The sequence below is a fragment of the Vigna unguiculata genome, chromosome 2 (genome assembly GCF_004118075.2).
Source record: "Vigna unguiculata cultivar IT97K-499-35 chromosome 2, ASM411807v1, whole genome shotgun sequence".
In the NCBI taxonomy this organism is placed as follows: Eukaryota; Viridiplantae; Streptophyta; class Magnoliopsida; order Fabales; family Fabaceae; genus Vigna; species Vigna unguiculata.
The window spans coordinates 30,692,410-30,716,575 of NC_040280.1; the positions used below are offsets into that span (position 1 = coordinate 30,692,410).

Genomic DNA, 24,166 nt, shown 5'->3' on the forward strand with positions numbered 1-24,166 from the left:
TGTCCCGAGTGTGATGACATGATGTTGATAAGGATTTAAAATTGTGTTTTTTTAAAAAAAAAAAAAAAAAACAGAACAATAAATCTGTGACTATGTCATGTGTGTGGTCAGAAACCTAATTATCATCGTTGGATTAGTCATGGAGGGTTAGTGCTGAATTCCAAATCAGATAGTCAAATACAAATATTAACTTCAAGTAATTTTAGTTTAACCTTGTGATTAGTATTCTGTTTATACTCAAGATAAGGGGAATAAAGGAAAAGAATATCATTCTTTTACAGAAAAATCAGTGAAAACATAGCAGAAAGACAGCACAAAAATCCTAACTGATAATCTAAATTCTACAACAAAAAATGAAAATAAAAAAAAATAATTAATTTTTTTAAAATGTATATAGCATTTTATATAATCAATAAATTAAATGTATATAATTACCTAAGTAATATCATAATCATTTTATAGCATATATACACACACGCACTATACCTGATCTATGGTAAAAAATAAATAATGGTCGATAATAATTCTATTTTTACCAAATACAGATTTTTTTCTTAGCGAGAGTATTTAGTAACATGGAAGCTTTATATTTTATAAATTAAGTTGGGATTCTAACGAATCAAATTTCTGTAATAATAAAGTATGATTAAAATTGAAAGTGTATTTATGTATATAAACAGCTGATACTAAAGTAAAAAATATATATAAAAAACGAAGTTTAATGTAAAATATTAAAATAATACTAAAGTTAAATAATAGATTTATTATTTCATTTATAACAACATATTAAGATTATTTTCTTTGGTATATACATTTTATATTCTTATTTAAATTTTAGTTATATTTTTTAAATTAAAATATATAACTACTTTAATCAAATTTAAAAAAATATATATAAATATATATAAAAGATACGTATTTAATATTTTTTTTACTCTTAATTATATTTTAAAATAAAAAAATATCTAAATAATTTTATATATAATGACTAGCGAAAACCTAAGTGTAATAGTTTTTTTTTCTTATTTTGTATTTTTATTATAATAATTTATTTAAAATAAAATTTATATTTTTATTATTATTATACTTTTATAGTTATCAATGTCTATACTAAATTTTTACTATTTATCTATATCTATAAATATATAACAGTGAATAACTAATCAGGATGGATTCTCCTTTTTTGTGTCAATTTTTTTGTTCACTTCTAAACTTTAAGTTACTATTTTATTTAAATTCAATTATTTTTATTTTTATTATTTTAAAATTTTAACTATTTTTATAAATTAAATAAATAAAATAATTTATTAAATAAATAAATATTATCAGCTAAATAAATAAAAATGTCTAAAATTAAATTATAAAATTTATTTACATTTATTTTTATAGTTATAATTTTATTTTTTTATTATTATAAAAAACGTAAACACATATTTTTTTACTTTTTTAAAACTTAACTGTTTTTATAAATTTAAAAATAGAATCATCTATTAAATAAATAAAATTATCTAAAAAATAAATAAAAAGTGTCTATAATTAAATTATAAAATTTATTTACATTCCTTTTTATAATTATAGTTTCATTATTTTTTATTATTATAAAGAGCAACACATACGCATGTATTTTCATTTTTATATGTATATAAATAAATTATACACTTTTTTATATTTTTGTATTTTTTAATTTTATTATCTTAATTATTATTTTTAAAATTTAAATAAATACTTATAATAGAAAAATAATTTTTCAGAATTTTTTTTATTTTAGTATCTATTTTCTTGAATTTAAATAATTACTCGTTATAAAAAAATTATTTATGCTTTTATTATTTTAGTAATTATTTTTTCAAATTTAAAAAAAAAATTACTAGTAATAAAAAAAACATTTATATAATATATCCATAACTATATTGCATATACCTATTGTTACCAGTAAACTTGATTAAGAAATTCAATATTGTATAGGACTCTTATGAGTATAAAGGTTGTTGCAAGATTAATTTAATTTAAAACTTAATTCATTTATTGAGTGTATTGTCATGAGATTCAAATTCATTAATTTGGTAGGGATTCTTAAACATATTATAAGATTTTTTTTTTTTTACTTTTGGTATTTCTCTAATAGTTTAAATTTGATTTTGATGTTCAATGTTTTTTTTTATTTTAATTTATAATATAAAAAATGAGAACCATAAGTTACCAAACAATAAAGAGAAAGATAGAGATTAAAAAATTAAATTAAAATAGTTATTTGAAAATATCCTATAAAAAAACCTACAAAATTTAACCGATTTATATAAATCCTAATTGGATTAATTTACGCGTTGTATTCGTTAAAATAAATAAAATAAAATGCAAATCAAATTGAAACTCCTGGCAAACACAGTTGTTTTTTTTCAGATCTTAACTCAATTCCTCAATTCCTGTTCACAACTTTTAATTTCATATACAACTTGAAACTCCTCACACCTTTGAACATAACTTTTTTATTTTTCACATTGCCAATTAAACTATTTGCAATGCACAACACAACTCTTAATTTCATATAAAAATTGAAAGCAGTTATGATCTCTCAAAACTTTAATTCAGTTGTCCAAGTTGTTCCCATGACAAACAATTTTAAATTTTAAAAAAATTATATTATAAATCGTTTTATTTGAGCATGACTTCAATTCACCTTTTGCACTAGTCTAAAATTCGTATGCACGAAGCATAACTTTTGTTGGTAAAGTCGTTTTCATCATGCACAACTTAACTAAGATTCATAATATTTTCAAATCATTCTATGTAATTTCAAACAAAATTTGCACCACTTTTTGTAAAAAAAAAAAAATCAGAATCAAAATGTTGTTTTACAGTATTAATAAAATACAATGAATTCTTATTTTATCATAGAATTAAATGTAGCAAGATACAAACTTGTGTGATCATGTTTCAAAATGAATATCTCATAGATTTGATATTCACGGTAAATATCTGATTTGGTAAATCGTAATTTTTTCTGATTTTTGTGAACTTTGGATAAGAAATTTTGTGTAATCCGTGTCTAAAAGTGTAAGTTAACTTCATGTTTCATGTCATCATGAACTATCAATAAATTAGTAGTTTTAAAACAAATATCATACCATAAAAATATATTTCTGTACATTAATACTAAAATACTTGTAATTATTTAAAACTTTAAAATATGTGATTATGCATGATACTTAAAACAGATAACCACAATCCATTAAAGAAGTTCACAAGAGATAATCTAAAAATAAATTAAATTATGCTTTAATTTCTCACAGTTGTTGGGTTAACACAGACTAATGGTAAACCAAATTTATGGAAAAAAATGACAAAAAGGACAAAATCGTAAATAAATTATAATGTTCACTGGTAAGCAAAATGATATTTTTATATTTAAGAGATATTTTTTAATAATTTAATACAATAGAATATAATTGCGGAAACATAAAAGTGAGTTTCATAAGCAAGATGGGTCCCACTGAAACTCTTGACTAGGTGTCATAACTAACCTTTCTTTCCGTGTGTTTCCAAATCTCATAAAAAGATTTTTTAAGATACAACCATTGAAGTTAAATTATTTTAATTATTAATTAAATATTAGATTATAATGTGAACAACTTTTTTAATAATAATTTTAAGACAATCGTTTTAAAAATAATAATGATATTTTAATTATCTTTAATCTATTACTATACAGAGTTGAATGCAAAAAATTTATTAAAATGAGCAAGTTACCATTTTCCAACTTATAAAAACAGTTTTTTTTTTCAGATAATTATTTTACAAAATCCAACTACCGTGCCAATACTAAAATTACAAACTATTAATATTATTTTTCTAAAATCGTATATTTTTTAACCAATATTAATGTAATAAAAATGTAGAGAATGAACATATATTTTCGCCAATAAAATATAGAATTAAATAGAACATTGATTTTAACTAATTAAAACATAATAAAAAAATAAAACACGCTTTAAATAAAGTTTATATATATATATATATATATTTATTTATTTATTTATTTAGTGTACAAGTATATCTGTTTATTTTAAATATTTAACCTACAAGAAAAATTATCATATGACTACTACCACGCATTATTTTTTTTATTTACAAATTACACACTCTGTTTATTTATTCAACTATGAGTTTTTCTCCAAACCTAATGTATCACCTTAACAAACATTCAATTTCAATTCTAAGAACATTTTTTTTTTAAATGTTTCTTTTTACACTAAACTTCAAAAAAATAACACATTCAAATCCTAATTTTGTCCTATCCAACAATACTATGCAATATTTTCACTTCCAATATGTAATACTTAAAAGATGTTTATACTTTTATTTTAATAATTACGATATTTTCTAGTCATTATTATCATAGCCTGCTCATTTTCTTTCAAAATAATTTTCGCATGATGTAAGTTTTTTATGTTTTTACTGTAAGTATTGTTATGGTCTATGACATTTTTTTTTATTCCTAAAATGAAAATATATAAATTTATAATAACTCACCCACCTTACTCAACTACTTAAGTTACATTTTTTTTACTTACCATATAAGTAAATTGAATGGATACATTTAATATTAAAAAATGTATTACATCCATGTTATTTTACTTTTATGAATTATTGTTGAATTTGTCGGGTCAACTGTCAAACATGTTATTTTGAACAAACCCATTTTCAAGAAATATATATTCGGTTTAACTAAACCTTTTATAAACTTAAAAACAGTTGAAAAAAAAAGTTACAAGTTCTTTATAAAACAAGGTTCACATCTCTAATATTTATAGTTATAAAAGAAAAGTATACAAATAAAATAATCGATTTAGTATTAGAATTTGTTTTACTTTTTTCAATTAATTAATTTTTTTTAGAGAATCATGGTGGGACCTGGCAGCTATGACATTAACATTTGAGAAGAATGGTATTAATGTGGCGAAACGCAGAAAGTTGAGTTGTGTGTTGTCGTTTTATTATTATTAAGTAAAGTAATAAAAAAATGAATGGGTAAAGAAACCTAATAGCATTTATTTAATTTTATTTTTGTAATTGAAAGGCCAAAAAGAAAATTCCAACGTTTTCACTAATATTCCATCTTCAGATACTACCTAACTTCAATGTCTTCCCACTTTACATAGCTGTTTTTATTTTAGTGTATTAAAAAATATAGAGCTATCTTTATTTAAAAATATAAATATAAAATAAAAAAATAGAGTTGAAAAGGGTTTGTGTGGTGAGAAAGCTAAGTGGGGTGGTGACTCTGCAGCGCACGCGATGAAGTAGAAAAGTGATAGGTTAGAAGTCAAAGAGAGAGAGAAAGAGAAAAATGTGTAACAGTGAAACCCTAAAAATGATAATAATGATGGAGAGAAATAATGGAGAAAAAAAAAAAAGACACTAAAAATGAAAGAATGGGAATTAAAGGAAAAAGCGTGGTAGGTATTGATTGGTTTGGCGGGTGAAGGATTAAAAGAGAATAAACAGCGTTTAGTTTATCTTTGTTGAGTTGGGTGTCATGGTTCACGCCACTTCACTTTCTTACCTCTAATTTTCATTTTCTAACAGTAACTGCATTATCATGTAGTTCAGAATATTGGTTCAATTTGTAAATTGTCAGAAAATTTTTATTTAAGGGTTAATTAGTTTTCAAATTTATGAATTTGTAATGGACGTTTTATAATCTTTTATTGAATATTTAAAAATTTTATATTTTTAATTAACTTTTACCTTTTAATTTTATACAATCTAGGGTTTAATTTTTTGTAACTTAATACAATACTGATTTATATTAACTATGAATCCTAATCTTTCTTAATAACGTGAAAACAAAAAAATAAGATAACAGAGTGAGGTAATCATTATATTAAGAATTTGGATTCTTGTTAAATTTTTTGTTGAAATGATAATGCAGTGTATTTTTAATATTTAACAGAAAATAACACAAAAAAAACAATAAAGAATCTGAATTGTTATATTATTTAATTAAAAAAAGTCAAACAAATGATAAAATTTTTGAGTATTTTAATAGATATACAATATTTAATAAGTTCAATTAGAATAACATGAATTTAAAAAAAAAATTTAATCAAGTTATTATTTAATGAACATTTATAAAGTATATGATTAACTGAAAATATTTGGAGGAGGGGATGAAAAAAAAAGAGATTGATGTAATTTGATTGAAGAAAATATAATAAATTTTATTAATATGCATGACTAATTTAATTGAATTAACGAAGATTACTAAAAACAATTAAGTGTAATGTCATAATTTATTTGACATATATTTTCAAATCATAAACATTATTTTGTTATACAAAATTAGTTGAAAACAAATATTTCTTAAAAATATTAGCTATTTAAAATATGAATTATTAATTTTCAATAATATATATAATAATAAAAACAATTCAAGTAATAAAATAATTTTTTTAAATCTAAGTATTTAAATATAGAATAAATTAATATTCTATCAAACAATTCCCGTAAATCCACCACTTTTTCCTCATCTCACATTTCATCCTATAAATCACCAATATAAACTAAATCATTACCATCAAACAATATTTATAAATCATATAAAATAAAAAATGAATTTCCAAAAATGTTCACATATAGTAATTCATTCTCATCAAACAAAGTATAAACGGGACAACATACACCAATCTACAATATATATGACTTCTGTACTTTTATTTTGTTTAATTATTTAATTATTTATTTTGAGACTTTGTTGGATATTTTAAGCAGGTGAGAAATTAATTTACGTTGTGTTATTATTATATTATTTTACGTTTTGTTGAAAATAGATTTTTTTCCTCATAGAAGTTTGATCATTCATTTTGTATGTTAACTTCACAAAACAAATTAAAAAATAAAACGTAACTTGCAAGTTTTGTACAAAGTAACTTCTTGTTCTCTATTTTTGACCAGCCATATACACAAAAGAACTAATCTACATTATCATCTACGCCTCTCCTTTTACACGAAGAGTGAACCAATAATACCAACAAAAACAACACTTAATTAATGATTTAAAAGTGATTTCAAATTAAACTCGATAAATCTCAATATAAATATACCAAAATAAATTGAACTTTATAAAAATCTCTAACCTTAATTCGCGGTGTCATTATCAAACAACTAAAATCCCAATTCAAACAATTATTTATTTTAATTAGATTTAATTACTCATTTAATCTTGAATTTCATAAAAAGGATGTCAAATTAGTTCTTCAAATTTATTTAGTCTCAATTTAATTATAATTTCTAAAATTAATGTAATTTGTTCATGAATTTTGAAAAATTAATGCAATTTGATATTTTTTTTATTGTTAAATTTTTTGAAATATGTCAAAGATTTTTTTTAATCAAATTTGACACTAAAAATTATTTTAATTACACAAATATTACAAACCATCCTATTTATTATTTCAATTTTGATAAAAAGTTCTTTATCAGTTTCAGGAAATTTAACGAAAATAATCAGACTGTATCAAATTTTCACAAATAAAGATCAAATTGTTTCAATTTTTATAAATCAAAACCAAATTGAGACTAAAAATAACTGAAGAATCTTCGACCTTAACATTTTTAGATGAAAACTAATACTAATCGAGTAATTAAACATTTTAGCTATTTGTTTTTAGAATTAAACGAGTGATATTCTATGTTAATTGTTTTCCACTCACACATTTCTTATCCACACGGTATATTTTGCGGGTTACTTTATTAAGGAATCAGCTTCGTATCTTTTATTCAACTCTTTGGTCACGAACCCATTTTGTGCACCAAGTGTTTGTTTAAAGTCCTAATACATGTTTATGCCTTTTTCACACTTTCTGATCTTAAGTTTGTTCGGAATCTTTCACCCTCCAACTCATCATCATCATCATCCCATGTAACAAAAACACATTGGCTAAAGTGAAATAATAATCCAATAATGTGGTTGGAATAGTTCCCATTTAGAAACGACAAGTTAAATGTAACCACCCTATAAATTAAGTGGAAGTATTAGGCCCATTTCAGTGAGATTGAGTCAGATTGATAGAGGCCCTTCACACAAAAAGAGTATTAATAAATTAATAATAGTAACATATATTATAACCTATTAATATTAGGAATGGAATCAAGTGTGCAAAGAAGCAAAACAGAAGGTGCCTTCTGATCAGGATTTGCAACTACCCATGTAAATGTTCTCAGATTAGAGAATTCAGATCACATATTTTTCTTTTAAAAATCTATTTTAATAACAGTTTCACTACCTTCGATAAGTCTCACATATTAGAAGTCAGAATCAAACACAGTTTAAATACTTTTATCTCTCTGTCTTTCAAGATATTTTTTAAGAACAAAACTGTGATAGAATTACATGATTCTAAGGTCATATTAAGCATTGTGTGGATATTACTCTTTTCTAATACTTGTTTCCTCAGCCTATAATGATTGCATATATTTTTGGGAGGGAGCATGTTGGTGACTTTGCGTGAAGATTCGAATGATCAAAGGTTGTCACATTATTGAAATATTATAATTTGATGTTACACTTTTCACTGTAGACCTACCTTCGAAAAAAAGATGGGGGAGGCTATTCACTAAATGATGCAATTTTATTATCACCATTGATTTGTAAAAAGAAGATTATGAATGAAGGTGAGTTGTCATTGAATTGACTATTCTAGTGTAAATAAGTTGTCACAACTTTATTTATTTTTACATTGAAATCGATTTAGATTTATTTTAAGAAGTCGTTATTATTATTATTATTATTATTTTACTTTTTATTCAATTGAAACTAGAAATTCAATTGAAGTATTTTTGTAACAAAAACAGTTGAAGTCTCATATGATGAAGCATTTTGGAATAAGGTTCGTATTCGACAACATGTTAACAATTTCTTTTAATGTGTTTGTATTTAGACATCTTTGCATTCGACCATTAGGCAAAACTCTTTAAATAGTTATTCTACTTTTTTGGAAATTAAATCGAACTAATATATATTTTTCAGTTTCACAGTTATTTTATTGATTGGATTTTTTGTTTGATAACAAAAAGTTGGGTATTTCCACTTTATTTGCGAATCAAGAAAAAAATGTTTTTTTTTTTTTTTAACTCAAGCATGATTTGAAAGGTAAACACTGCAAACCACATATTCTTTCTAAGCATTTTAAACTGTCTATAGATAAAACTTAGTTTAAAAGGAGAAACTTATAATCTAAATCTATCAAATGCTTTTACTGTTTTCAAAATTTTAATATTAAAGAGAAAAATTATTTTTTAACTACTAAATTTTGACAACTTTCTTATAATTAGAAGTATCATTTTTTTAAGTGGTCTCTAATTTTTTACTTTTTTATTTTTTTATGTTTCTAAAATAATTAGACGACGTCTCATGTTGTATGAAAGAATTTTCAAAATTTGATTGTCAACGTATCCTTGTCTTATTAAAGAATACTGCAAGATTTGTCTTTGTCTTATTTGAGTTATGGTTAAAAAATATTTAATCACTTCATTTTTGTTTTTAGTGTAAATACCTAATTGGTTATTTTTAAAGAAAAGTTTTCATAATTTTTTTTGAATACATACTTAAATTTAAAATCTTAAAGAGGCTAAGCATAATTCAAGTGAAATCAATGTAATATTGTTGATAGAAATCAAAATTTGGCAATGTTCCAAAAATGAGAATACATCAATGGACAATACGAAAAAGTCAAAAAGCCCATACCTTGAGCTTAGTTTTTGTCGAGCATAAAGTAAAATGACATGATATCCATCAGGAGTTATAATAATTTTTTTTTCGGATTTGCCTGTTTTTGCATCATATGCTTTTAGGGTTAATAAAAGTCTTTGCTTCAATTAAACATAAGATTATAACTTTAGCCACCGCCAGATCCCTATGGAATGTTCTGGAACTTTTAAAATGAGATATCTAAATACTATAATACATAAAGGTTTCAAGAGATAAGGTGTTCTATAATATTTAAATATTTAATTTTTATAAAATAAAATTCACTCACGTACGTAGTACTGAAACTTTACAGCACATGTCTGAATTCCACCAAACCTCTGTCAGAGACAATTTTTGGGGCATGCATAGTCTTCTGATTTCATTAATTTGTTACTTTTTTTCTTCTCCGCCCATGCATTAATTTTTTTTTTCAAAATATTTTATGTAATACTTTGAAGTATTGCCATCCAGCAGATGAATTTTTTAAAGGAATTTAAAATACGGTGTCAGATTCTTAATACAACCAATTCGGAAGATTTAGGCAAAGAGATAGAATACTTTTTTTTTATCTCTCTGAAATCTAAAATCCCAACTTATGGTTGATATATATTTCTAAGGAAATAAACATTAAATTTACAGATTTTTTTTTTTTGTTATGTATCACATACTTATATTGTACAATTGACTCTCAACAATATCATGTTTGATTAATTACTTGAACTTCCACTATACGCATAGAATTGAAAAGAGAAATAGTCAGAATTACAATAACTGATAAGCATACCTATCCAATTGCATTCATAACCTTAAACAGATACGTAATTTAAATAATTATTTATCAAGGATTAATGCATATTCTCAAAAGTTACAACGGGTTATATAAATACTCAAAATATATTTTAAATTGACTAGTTATTATTTCTATTTTGGGTGGGAAATTAGTTGTGCAAAACCACCTTACTTGAATATATATAATTTTTATTTTATTTTTTAAGGTACTCAAGTTATTTATATTAACATATATAAAAAAAAATAACTGGTTGTCCAAGACCACCTTACTTAGAAACGTATCTTTTGCTTTTCTTTTTTTTTCATTTTGATACATGCTTAGTTATAAAGTTCAAAAGCAAACAAGTAGGAACAAGCTCATGAAGATTAAATCACTTTATAGTCCAGTAACCTATGTATTGAAGACCAAGGGAAGAGAGGTGTAAACCGAGCAGATTGGTAAGAAATTAATCTCTCCTCTTCTTCTTTTTCTCGTTCCTCTCAGCTGAATTTTTCAACTGAAAAATAATAGTAAAAATCCCGTCAATAAAAAATTTGTAAGGTAAAGGAGAACCCATTAAACATGCTTTAACAATCAAACTCACCATAATGACAAGAATCCTCACAAAAACTGCAACCAAATCAGTAAACAAGGTCAAGGCATGCTTTACATAGTCCAGATCGCCCAGGTGTGCTCTCTCAACTATTTCTTGGGTGTCAACTATAATGTAACCCACAAACACCAAAAGCCCAAAGTACAGCTGCAACAACATCAAATAAACTCCGTGTAAATTGAGACTTAAAAAAACAAATAATGAATTCCTCTAAGGGGTGTTAATACTTATAAAAATTTACTGGTTATTGGTTAATATTAATTAGAAAGAAGAAATTTTGAGAGCTCTTAGTTCTAAATCAAGTGGCAGGATCTTTGAATGAAAATTAGAACCTACTAAAATTTGTAATTTCCACTAAATTACCAATATTAGATAGAGTGTCAGAAAGAGAGTCTTTAAAGAGTGTCGACAGCATTTCTCTTAGTATATGTATAACCAAGAATCAGAATGCTCCAAGCTATTTTCACAAAATGGGAATAATGACAGACAGCCACTTACCTCAAACTTGAAGAGAGCTGTTGAGCCTCCAAAGATGGATGAAGCAAAGTGCAACCAGAGAAGGATGGATAATCCAGAAGAAACCAAGCCACCGAGGTACAGGTACTCCCTACGTCTTGCAACCAAAGCTGCTCCTGAGAAGCATGCAAAGGCCAAGGATGTTGCCACAAATGCACTAAAGATAAGGCTGGAGAAACAAAAAAGAATGATGTCACAGAACTATAAAACATTCATCAATGCGCTACCCAATTGTCTCAAAGAGTAACTACCAGTGAAGGTACTAGCCAGGAGAAAAAAATAATAAAAGAAGATAGAAAGAAAAAAATTAAGCTTTTTCTACAACTTTTAAACTAAATCTTTTACAGAAACTCTCATTTAACTTTTCCAGTAAACTGGTTTTATCTTATTCATAAGTTAATATCAATATGAGAGAAGTCAAATTCATTTTTTTTTTTCACAATTTCTTCACCTTTACAAAGTCGTTAAAAGTTTATCTAAACAAAAAGTCAATGATTTAATTCCAATCAAAGGTGACGGGAGCGTTGAATGTATAGCATGAATCCTAGCACAATCCATTGACCAACACATAGCACATACCTTGGATCTATTTGAATAGCCAAATCAATCAAGGGTCCAATGGAGGCGCCCTGAAACAGTGACGCGGCCATCAACAAAGTCACCCTCTTCTTCTGCACATCACAAGAAAATAAAGAACGCGGGTGAATAACGATCACAAGAAAACAAAAAAAAAAAAAAAAAAGGCAACAGAAGCTTAAAATGACACATACCTCTTCCGAAGGAGGTGTAGAGAGTAACCAAACGCTGCTTCCCACACACGCCACCGTAGTAAGAAAACCCCCAACATTCAAGAGGACATGAAGGTAGGCCCCAACAGCAGCAGCAACCACGGCGAAACAAAGAGTAAAATAAACCTACAACAATCAATCACAGCACCAAATTAACAAACCAATAAACTAAAATTTACCATGAAATCGAAATAATCCAACATCCGAAGATCCTACAACCCTAAATTTTGCAAACCCTAACTAAGATCATAGAAATTGATATATCCAAAAGAAGAGACATTGTTATTACAAAGACGATGAAAGAAAACGTAGGAAATCCATGGCTTCCACATTTCTTCGGTAATTGAATAAAAAAAATGAAATGAATGATAAAAAGGTAGAAATTAGAAGGGAACCTTCTTGAGGTGATTTTGAACGAGGGGAGAGATGAGACGGAAGTTCTTGAGGGTATCGTAATTCCATCGGTTTCTTGAATCGAAGAAGGAAGTGAAGGCGTCCATTGCTTGGATCGATCGCAAACACAAATTGGATAATGGATGAGAGAAATATATTTGAATGTCAACACTCCCAATCTATTTATATTTATTTTAATATTTGAAAGGACAGAGTGCAATTTCGCAGAAAGTTCCACACAAGATTATTTCCTCTTCATTTAAGTCTCCTACCTCCCCTATCCCCTGCATGTGGTTCTATTATATATAATTTTGTAGAAGTGTAAAAATAGTATTGAAAAATTATCTAATCATTATTTTTTAAATAAAAATTATTTAGCTATTTTAATTAAATAAAAATTTGTTTAATTACTTTTTTGTATATATAGTAATACATTGTTTTTTATTTATTAAAAGGTAAATTTTATTCAATTAAAATATGAAACTAAAAAGGTATTCTATTTATATAATATTATAGATTTGACCGAATAAATATAAATATTAGGATTAGTAGTTTTTTCCAACTTGATAATGTTATCCCTTTGATTAATTTTCAATTTTAAAACGAAGTTAATATATTTTTAAATAATAAATCATACCGTATCATATAAAGTTGGACGGGATAAATACACAATACATAAATATATAACGCACATTATTATTATTTTGGAGAGTGGCTGACTAATATAACACATTTAAAATAGTTAAAAAATATATAAAAATTTAAAATAGTAGGATGTAAAAAAAAGTTAAATTTTCAAATTTAATTCGTAAATATACATTCATACTTCAGGTTTACTCTACTTATTTCGAATATAATTTCTTTTATTGTAAGTCTAATCTATTTAATTTAAATTGAATTGGATAATATTTTTAATTTAAAATTAAAGTAGTTTTTAATTAATTGAAGCCATGTTAGATTTAGACAAGAGATGATTAGTTCATGTTGCACCCAAATGATATAATGTTAATCGAGGTGAGACTCTTATATATAAGTTAGGTTGGGTTTGACTTTAAATTGGTATGAACTTAAGTTAAGTGAGACAAATTTAAATCTTAAATCATTATAATTAAGGTTTTTTTTTTTTTTTTAAGTTGAGTTAAACTAAACTAGTCCACATATATGTTGAGTCCGTGAAAGTTCATGTCAAAACAATTTCTTATAAAGTTAAGTGAGTCACACGTTCAAATCACCTTAAACTAGATTAAATTCGATAAGAACTAAATGAAATATAACATAACTGAATATTGATTAGATTAATCGAGCCTATATTAAAGAGATTCAAACCTTGGCTAACCTAAAACAAGTTAAATAAGGTCCAATTCAAATAAAACTTGATCAGATTAAGTAAAACTTAAATGAGTGAATTCATGTTAGTTTGAATTATACAAGATTGAACTTAAGTTAGACTAGTTCAAATTAAAATTTAAAATTATTTAAAAATTATTTAAACTATATTTAATATATTTAAAATTAGATTAAAAAATAAGTTCATTTCAATCCAAAATAGATCATCACACCCATCAAATAATAAGATTAAAATAAAGTTTTTTGAGAAAATAAAAAAAAAATTGTCATAGTATAATAAAAAGTTTATTATAATAGGCATAATATTACAAACTAAACACAATTAAACAAAAGTAATACAAACATATGAAATTTGTAATAGTTTTTGCTACCTATTATACTTAAAATGAAATATTAAAAAAAAAAGTTATGTGAATAAATATGAGATTTAATTATATAAACATATTAAAACATTTCCAGTAAAAGATTATTGGTTGTCTCTTAATAACCATTATTTTGATGAGACTGATAAACAAAAGTAAACTGTTCAAATAAATAATTTGTATCAATTGGTGTATAAATTTTAATACAAAGTCCATAAATATTTCTTGTAAAAAAAGTATATTTCCCCCTTTCTTTTCACCAATATACACATATCCATAAAATTCCATTTGATTTAAAAGGAAAATAAAACAGCTTCCTCAAAAGGTACAAAATCATATTTAGTAAAAAGAAAAATTATTTCATAACAAGTTTTGTAATTAAGACAGGTAAATAAATAAAAAAAGACAGAAAGATACAAGAAATATACTAAATTATGTGATAGTATCACGAAAAGGACGGATAAATTTTATATAAAATATATTGCGTGGATGATATCTTTGGTAAACCTTTTGAACGAGTACACAATAGACACATTACTTTAATCAAGTAAAAAATATTATTGATATTATTTTTTGATAAAATTATTTAAAAAATAAATAAATTTATCACATATAATACTTTTTTTGGATATAATTTTTCGTATTATTATTGCATATATTATTTACTATTTTTGAAATCAGATCAGAACTGCGATTTGGTACCGAGAAAATTTGCATAAATGCGTCATTGATAACATTTTTAATAAATAAAGAACTCCGTTATGTAGTTATGTATTTCTGACAGAAACCAAGGATCATAAAATCTAAAATATTAACCAATAAAATCTTTCGCCTTTTTTGGTATTATAAATTTTCATACATTTTAATTTGTCTTTTGGAAATTTACATGCAAGAGGAAACTCTCAAATTAATTTCAGTTGATTTATTTATTTATTTTCAATCCAGTAAATTTGAACTCAAATTATAAGGAAATTAAGTTGTTGAATTTAGTATGTATTTGTGTTAGAGGCGTATTATAATGAATAACTGTAAATTACTAACAAACATTTCCATTCCTCTTCCAAACAACAGTGCGTCAAGTCTATGAGGCGTATTGGAAAAATTCTAATTCAAAAGAATATTAAACTTTAAACGTATACAGTGAACAATACGGAGAGTCTGCATGCAAATTTACGGAATAGTCTAAATCATTCTCTAGATGGAGAAGAGAATAACAGTTTAAAAAGAAAGCCAAGTAAAACTCCAAGGACACCCACAAAAATGGCAAAGATGAAGGAAAAGCCAGGATCACCTTTTCTGTTTCTTCGTCTTTTCAGCATGTCCTACACAATGAACAGAGTACATAGATTAGTGATATTTACAAATAGTTTTCAAGTCTCAGTAATGAGTACAGCAGACAACTATTATAGATCCAACAGTCACAATCCAACACCAAAGAGAGAGATTTTCAGAAAAAAGAAAATAGATATATGATATGAAACGAAAGTAAATTAATCGAGAAAATACAAGGTGGAAGAGAGGTGGAGACAATGTGTATCAAATATCATTTTTGGTTCCAACATGTTTATTCATCACATTCAACTGAATCACCATGAGTGCATATTTGGAACAACAACTCCAAATATAATCCTAACCAAAATCTTGTGATAAAAGAGCAATGTTTGAAAAACGCAGAACAGTTACCACTTCTTGTTGCAGTTGTCTCGTTTGTCTGACAGCGGCATCTCTTTCTTCCTTCAGATTCTGCAAAACCTGACTCTTAAAAAATAGAAGTGTAATTTAAAAGCATGACTGGCTAATCTAAAGAAAAGATCTGAACGGGGAGGGAAGGTTTAATTGTCTGGCATTAACTGCCACAATGTAGGAAATGTCTGACAATGAGCAATTGATGTGCAATTAGAGATAACAACTCAAATACGGAATACAACTCAAGCAACTAGCCATTCATTTTGCTAATACACAGATGGAGTCGGTATGTATGTGAATGGAATGAAATTAAAAACTGCCAATACAACTATCTTAACCTAAAAGAATAAATTGGTATCATAAATACAGAAGTAATTACTTTAAATTCAGCGTGTACAATGACATAATCTATAAACAATTCCACAAGAATTAAAATTATATATGTATAATCTCCGGCAAACTAACTAGAGACCTGAGCATAATTTTTTTCCACACTGCTTTCATGGAATTTGTGGAGTGCACAACATGCTAGATGTTTTGTGCCACTTAAAAGCCGAGGAAACACCTCTATAAAATTATGAAGTAAAATCTGAGCAGAATAAACCAGATACCAGACATATTATAAACAGGAGAAGCTTGATGCAACACATGTTTATATTTTCAATCAGAAGCGACCTATAGAAGGAAGTTCAAATGTTTCACTGATTTCAATTTTTATTTTGTCTTTACTTATCAATCTCAAAATGTTTTCTAGCTTTCTCAAATACCAAGTCCTACGTTGTTTCCACCAAATGGAGCAAGTATCATGAGTAGTTTGTGCATCAACAAAATGGAATTAATGCTGTCACAAAATCCAAGAACTATGCCATCAAGTGAAGCAACCCATAGTAATCTTCTCAATCAGGTTTCTCAAGCTTTTCCGTTCCAAATATGTGAGGTTTCTTTGCATAGGGACCCCACGCATGTGGGTTCTCCAGCTTGAGACATAAGATACAACATATGGCATTATGGCTTAAAACATAAAATTACGAAATTCAAAATAAAGAAAAAAAGGGGAAACTGATTTCCACGAAGGGTATATGGGGGAGGAAAAGAGACTCACAGAAGAGGAATCGAGTTTATGTGAGTTCCTGGATGCATCATCTTCAGAGCTTCCTTCGGGTGAGGCAGTAGAGATATATGCAACTCTTAATTTCAACTCCTCTATCGAATTACCACTTTCCTTATTAAACTGCAAGTGAAATTAGCAGTATTAGTGACCAATTTTTGCTTTTCAATCTGTATAGTTGATCCCCTATAAAAAGACAGTGTTGACCCTCTTACAGTATCTGCCGGGAGGTCGTCAACATCTGTATTTGAACTCACTATTGTACTCTGTAACAGAAACTTGTCTTTACATTGCATGTCTGGAGGGTATTCCCGTTGGGCTTGGAGAGTGACTATACAAAATAAAAATTGGACAATATGACAAATTCTACTACCATAGACCGGGAAGAGCTCTGGGCTCCTAAGCAAATAAATTTAACACAAGAACATTTCATCTAGATGGAACCAAAAAAGCTGAAATAGTGCATCACAAGCTCAAATAAAGCTCTTAATCACTTATTCCCAGTCCTTACCGTTGCAGGAAAGAAAAATTTCCATTATGTGACCTTTGATCAGTTGAAATTTGCAGTTTTCACAGACCTAAACATCCACCCTGCGTTTCTTCCTACCCATCTATATTATGAAACAGCATATTTCTAAATTTACGTCCATTAGATGTCCATTCAGTATCCTGTTCACATGCATATCTGCTAGGCAAGTGCTAGCAACACACTTCCTAATATCTTATTTGCCTTTGCTTAAAATGATTAGAAATTAAAAACCACGAGGGAAAGTTTACTACATACTTGTAATCAATTTCAGCAAATAAATAAAATTTTTCTTGATAACATTTTCCCTTTTTATTTGGCTAAAAGGCAATGAAAGAGGTTGGCGACAATTTTGCTTTTCATTTTATCTGTTCACACCACCGATCAAAGATGTCATAAAAGTTTTAAAGCAAAAAGAAAACGGTTTTGCTAACGTGTGCTCGCCAGGGGCTAAGGAATCAAAAGTAAAATCCATCAATTTTCCATAATCAATCGTAATTATTTAAAGAAGACAGTATCATAAACTTGTCTTCATTTAAATATTTAATAGTTTCCGATTTTGAAATCGCTTCACGTATATATATATATCTCCTCTAACCCAAATAAAGATATAATACATATCATAATCAAAGAACTAGCCTTATAAGTAACTCGGTAATATTAACATGCAGCACCTCTGATGATACAGGAGTCCCAGGGGTGTACGACACCGGTGTTTGGTCGTACAAAGTATTTCTTGGGAGAAGTGGTTTTGACCTATATGAAGGAGAAAATCAAGAAAAATAGATTGGAATGAAAAGCATTGAGAAGGAAGCAAAACATAAAGTTAAAAAAATACCTTGAAAGCAACATGATTCTGTGTGTTATTGAGGACCTTAAGATCGCAAAACGTTTGCTTCTCCAACTCAACTGGTTACACGAAAATCAGGAGAGTAAATAAACAACATATTGGCGATAAATGTCTATAACAATTAATTAATTAGTGATTTTGTGAATAAAAGGAATAATTAAACAGGATTTGGTGAGATTGAGAGGAGAGATTGAGAGAGAGACGTACAATGGAAGCGGAGTTCGTCGGGACTAACGGAGATGAGTTGAGAGGCGGTCATGGCGGAGAAGGGGAGTGGGGGGAAAGGGGGAATGGGGAATGGAGGAAGAAATGAATTAGAGTGACATCACATCGCGTGAAGGAGAAGAGGAAGAAGAAATATGTGATGGAACGAGGAGTATGGGGCACCGATGGCTACAAAGTCCTTAACCAAATTTTGCAGAATTTTAGCCACCGAGATCGCTTTTCGCCTTCACACTCCTCCACACTGTATGTCTGTGCCATCTGGTTTTCGCAGAGGCACTGAATAACAGAGAGAGAGAGACGCTGCTATACTCTCGCATCCTTTGGGGCCACCTGCTACCTACTCTGTGCACGTGTCCTTTTTTAAATGTTTTTTATTTACCACCTTTTATTTTTTCTAAATGTTTTGACCAAGAAAGAGAATGATATTTATGTGAAAACTTATCTCATTCCACTGTTTTCTTTTTCTATTTTATTATTTAAGTTGTTGATTTTATGTTTTTTAGATTTAAAATAATTTTATTTAAAGGGGTTTGAATCACACAGATTTTCAGTTTTATTCTGTTTAAGAAAATACAATACAAGTATTTTAAAAAAGTTATTTATACAAATCTAAAAGTAATTGTATAATTAATAACATAAAAAAAATATAAGCTCAATTTGAATTGGATCTATTTTCAAAACTAAATCTAAACCAATTTCAATGAAAACGGATTATTATTTCCTCCGATTTTTAGGCTAATTTTCAGCTTATTCAGTTTTTAATTTCTTATATTAAATCTTAATTTTTTTGGGTTAGTTATTAACACTCCATTATTCTAAATATAATTATTTTTTTTAATAAAATTAATGCTCAATGTTTATTATTATTTATCTCATTATATTTTTTCAATACTATTTACCTACTAAGTTTTACCTCACTTCCAATTGCTATTCCTCTCTTTCTTTTTCTCTTTCATTTTTACTTCATAAAAAATATGCCATGTTCTCATATTACCTATAACAGTAATTGAGGTATGGATATCTTCATATTTTCCAACTTTCAGGCAAGAAGAGCGTTAAAACACTGACAACGTATTTGAAAACCGGGGCACTCTATATTGATGATTACGAAAATAACGATTTTAAACAAGTGATCACTAATGAGGTCGATGAAAAGGATGACGAAGGGTATTAAAACATAAAAATAGACATCATCCCCATGCTAGCATATTTCGTCTAGATTCAAATATGTAATAAATAAAAGCATAGAACAAGAGAATTTATAACAAAATTATTCCAGCATGTTGCTCTAGATTTTAATCCTAATATCCATTTTAATGAACTAAAGTAATGGTTTTCTTTGTCACAGCTTCGCTTTCTTACAGTATATATTATAGTGACGCAGAAGAAACACTTCAAATTTCTCAGAGCTATCAAGGTTCAGCAGTACACTTGTTTCGATTTCAGGGAAGATAGGATGTAAGGGGAAGAAGAATGATATATTGTACAACAGAACAAATTGAAATAGTAGCATTAGAGCCCCGCAACACTTATCATGGATCAGTAGACTATTTCGAAGATGAACGTAGGGAAAAGTGGGGTATCTACGAATCATTTGAAAGTGGAGAATCTCGGAAGCTTGTCTCTCAGATAGTACAATCTTGCCCTCCTGACCTTACGGTGGCTTACCACTTTGATTTCTTTTATGTTTGGTGAGTAACTGTCGCAGTAAATATAAGCACATATAAGACAATATATGACAAGAAAAAGTCGGTAAAGATTTCATAATACAATCTACCAATATGAAAATTCATATACAGTGGTCTTTAGACATCCATTTGTAGCTTAAAACAGAGAACTGTTTGGGCAATCAGCTTGAATAAATAAATTCAAATCTTCTCAATGATAATTTCATTATCTCTTAATATCAGCACAGACCGAAGACAAATATTAACCATAGAAACATTGCATATGTTCGTCAGCAACAAATGTAGGTCACACATTAAAACATATATGAATCTCACCTGCCATTCTTCTGAGACATATTGACATAAATAAATTTCAAGTTCAGGCTGATATTTTTTCCAATTCACATTTCCCACAACTAGAATTCTTATTACTAGAAAAGGATTTGTCTTCTTACAAGTTACAACCCTCCCATGGAAACCGAATAAACCCCGTTTTGTAAAAAAGAAATAAAAATTGAAATGAAAATAGTCTCATGCTTCAATTTATTGTAGAACAAGGTTACCTTAAGCTACCATTGATCAGAATCCCATCAGACAACCAACGTCCAAACAATATGTAGTTTCAAAAGGTGCACAGTTGTGCATGCATAGACGATGGAATCTAAATCTTTGGAAATGACAACTCCTAACTATTTCTTTTTCCACAGCCTAGTCATCCAAAGTCTTCACATTGACTATAGTTCCTTTAAGTAACAAAGATAGTTAAGTATTAATCCCAAATTCCCAGTTTTTAGTAGGAAAACGGTTTATATAATTATATCCCCTAATCACAACAATAGGATAAACAATGATGTGAAGGAATGATCCAAATAGTGGAAAAGCAAATGGCAATAATAGTCTTCAAATACAAAATTCTAATAAAGAGGAAACTCACATTGGGAAGACTATCTCAACCCCAGTGCCGGCAATGATTCTTCGGATTCGAATAGTTGTGTGAATACCAGCATTTTGTTTTGAGATGACAATCCCCTTATAAATGGACAACCTACGCTTGTTCTCAGGAACCTCCTGCAAGAAGAACAAAATTATAACACCATAAAATTCATGTCACTTCAGCACTCTTCTCAAAATATATCTTAAGTAATAAAAAGAATACCAATTTGATTTCGACAACATCCCCAGTCCTAATGTCTGGCGTGGGTCTTTCCTTCTCCGATGCCTCAATTGCCCTCTGATTCAATATCTGCATCAGCAACAGCAAAAACAACATCATGCATTTTACACTTCGTCCATCTTCTGTCTTTCCCTACACATTCTCACACACAGACACGCATAGAAAGGGTGCAGAGTGTGGAAACCTAATTGGTAATTTAAAACACTCAAGCTAATTTATGGCGCCTCTAATTACCCCCATAACGTCTCCAAGCTTGACTCTGGCTTTTCGGGGCAATTTCGGAGCCTCAGAATCCGAAAGCTGTTCTGCTTCGCCTTCCGAAACTTCATCAACATTGTCGGAAGGAACATCTTCGGTGGCTTCACCACCGCCTTCGAGGTTGGAATCAGCTCTCACAACGAAACTAGACTTAGCAATAAGAGGAGTGCAACGCCATGAAATTGGAGTCGAAGGAACCCTAGAAATTAACGCAACGTTACGAAGGGAAGAAGAAGGAAAAGTGAGCTTGGGCGCAAACAGTGCCTGCTGCAGTACAATTTCCAAATCAGTAAGGAGATAGAGAATATAAAAATGTTTAGGTTTTCACATTTAATGAAGAGGCGAGAGCAAAACCTGAAGAAGAACTTGAGAAGCCATTATTATGAAAACGGAAACAGGGGTTGCACCTTCAGTGGGTAGGAGACATGGCAACACTGCAAAATGTAAGAATGGAGAAGACCCTTATCTGTTTCTATCCGTTCCACACGTGCGAACTAACTACACTTTCCTTTTTCCTTTTATTGGGCTGGGCCTGGTTTACAAAAATAATGGGCCCGAATAGAGTCCATTATGTTCTGGGCAGGATCTTCCTGCAAGGACACGTGTCTATACCATCCATGATTACATGAAAAAAACTGATTCTTCGTTAAGAACTTGTATTATCTATGCTCCTTCTATAAATACAGTAACCATGACCATTGTTCTGCATACTCTGTTCTCTCTGTCACCCAAATTTTTCTTTCTCTTCTCTCTGTAACAATGGCAGCACTCACACGTGCCATGTTGGTGCTAGCCATATCCTTCACTCTGGTAGCAATATCCACGTCTCAAGCTCCCTCTCCTGCACCCACGTCTTTCACTCTCCCCCCGCAAATGTCCCCAACCACCTCACCAACTCCAACACCTTCCCAAAGCCCAAGCCCAGGCCCAGGCCCAAGCTCAGGCCCATCCACCACTTCATCGCCACCTTCACCTTTTGCTCCCTCTCCTAGTTCACCCTCACCCACTCCATTCACTTCATCGGCATCTGCTGATTCTGTGCCTTCAAGCCCCAACAACGCGTTTCTTGGTGGAACCAGTTTCTTGATGCTACCTCTACCCTTTTTCGCGGCTGCGACAATGCTTCTTGTTTGAACCAAGACATGTTTTTAATCAATAACTGAGACATGTTTTTTGTTCTGTTCTTTTTAAGCTACTCTGTTATTTTATTCTGTAGATGATTCTTGGATAATTGGTTAGTATTTCATTAATGCAATATTGTACGAGTATTGTATGATTTATGATATCATTCAAAATTTACGATTTTACCTACGGATGCTAATTCCTGACTTTCATAATTATAATATTATTGTATTTATGTTTGCTCTATCTGTTATAGGCACCTCATTGGTGTTTTTTTAATTGTAAATATCATTGTTAAAAAAAGGTGAAAATTGGAGTATTCATCAAACTTATTTAAAACATTAGTTTTTCACCTAGCGTCACGTAAGAGTATATTTTAAAAAATTAAAATAGGTCAAATTCACGTTTTATACATACGAAGCAGCCTAAAGTTAATCTAAGATGAATTCTAATCGACATTCACAGTTGTCATAATTAATAAAATAAATTACGTTCTTCTCTCGCACAAAAACATATTAAAATTACACTATTTTTCTCTTATATCTAAAACTATTGTTGAAGGTGAGGAACAAGTTGAAGGTGACACTTTGGAACTTTATCATGAATATGTGTGTGGAAGAAAGAGTTAAAAAAGGGACAGTGTGTTGTGCTTGTGCTTGTGCATGTGATGGAAGAATATAAAGAGCATGGAATTGGTTGGTTTTTTCCTCAAAACAACTTTAGCAGAAAGTGAGGTTCCCATAAAATTACTAACATTAAATAACAAATGCCATAGCACTAAGGATTTTGACCATTGAAATGTATACGCAAAAACTAAAGAAAATGATGAAAATTGTTTAGTACTTTTATTTATAAGTTGATAGCAGATAAAACCAGAAAGGGTGCATAACTCTTCTTGTTTAACATCAGAGTTTAGAACACAACACAAACATTAGAAGCACAATTTGTTGAATGCTGTTCTGTGTAAAGAAGAACACAACAAGGGAATAAAATCCGAAGGTAGAGGTGATGAAG

General features: G+C 28.4%; 4 protein-coding genes across 7 annotated transcripts; 1 reads left to right on the top strand and 3 right to left on the bottom strand.

The window, feature by feature from the left end:
- Positions 1-10,788: 10,788 nt before the first annotated feature.
- LOC114168571 (bax inhibitor 1-like) lies at positions 10,789-13,100 on the bottom strand. Its single transcript, XM_028053453.1, has 6 exons — positions 12,830-13,100; positions 12,417-12,560; positions 12,226-12,317; positions 11,629-11,815; positions 11,122-11,277; positions 10,789-11,034 (listed from the first exon to the last, which is right to left on the bottom strand). The coding sequence occupies exons 1-6, from the start codon at positions 12,932-12,934 to the stop codon at positions 10,984-10,986; spliced, it is 735 nt and encodes a 244-aa protein (XP_027909254.1). The 5' UTR covers positions 12,935-13,100; the 3' UTR covers positions 10,789-10,983.
- Positions 13,101-15,569: 2,469 nt separating this feature from the next.
- On the bottom strand, positions 15,570-19,230 carry LOC114169245 (vesicle-associated protein 2-1). 3 transcript variants are annotated; one of them, XM_028054307.1, is made up of 7 exons: positions 18,914-19,230; positions 18,695-18,765; positions 18,531-18,612; positions 17,546-17,661; positions 17,325-17,453; positions 16,220-16,288; positions 15,570-15,858 (listed from the first exon to the last, which is right to left on the bottom strand). In XM_028054307.1, exons 1-7 carry the CDS (start codon positions 18,963-18,965, stop codon positions 15,724-15,726), a joined length of 654 nt encoding a protein of 217 aa, XP_027910108.1. In that variant the 5' UTR covers positions 18,966-19,230; the 3' UTR covers positions 15,570-15,723. The 3 variants fall into 3 exon arrangements, with proteins under 3 accessions (XP_027910108.1, XP_027910099.1, XP_027910116.1); XM_028054298.1 differs by having other exon boundaries at positions 16,220-16,294; XM_028054315.1 differs by having other exon boundaries at positions 16,220-16,279; positions 18,914-19,227.
- A 971-nt stretch (positions 19,231-20,201) lies between these two features.
- Positions 20,202-22,527, bottom strand: LOC114174189 (50S ribosomal protein L19, chloroplastic-like). 2 transcript variants are annotated; one of them, XM_028058978.1, is made up of 5 exons: positions 22,385-22,527; positions 22,007-22,297; positions 21,755-21,841; positions 21,533-21,666; positions 20,202-20,630 (listed from the first exon to the last, which is right to left on the bottom strand). In XM_028058978.1, the coding sequence occupies exons 1-5, from the start codon at positions 22,406-22,408 to the stop codon at positions 20,522-20,524; spliced, it is 645 nt and encodes a 214-aa protein (XP_027914779.1). In that variant the 5' UTR covers positions 22,409-22,527; the 3' UTR covers positions 20,202-20,521. The 2 variants fall into 2 exon arrangements, with proteins under 2 accessions (XP_027914779.1, XP_027914781.1); XM_028058980.1 differs by having other exon boundaries at positions 22,007-22,294; positions 22,385-22,511.
- A 262-nt stretch (positions 22,528-22,789) lies between these two features.
- Positions 22,790-23,164, top strand: LOC114174630 (vegetative cell wall protein gp1-like). The gene has a single exon (XM_028059459.1). The coding sequence runs from the start codon at positions 22,790-22,792 to the stop codon at positions 23,162-23,164; it is 375 nt and encodes a 124-aa protein (XP_027915260.1).
- Positions 23,165-24,166: the final 1,002 nt, after the last annotated feature.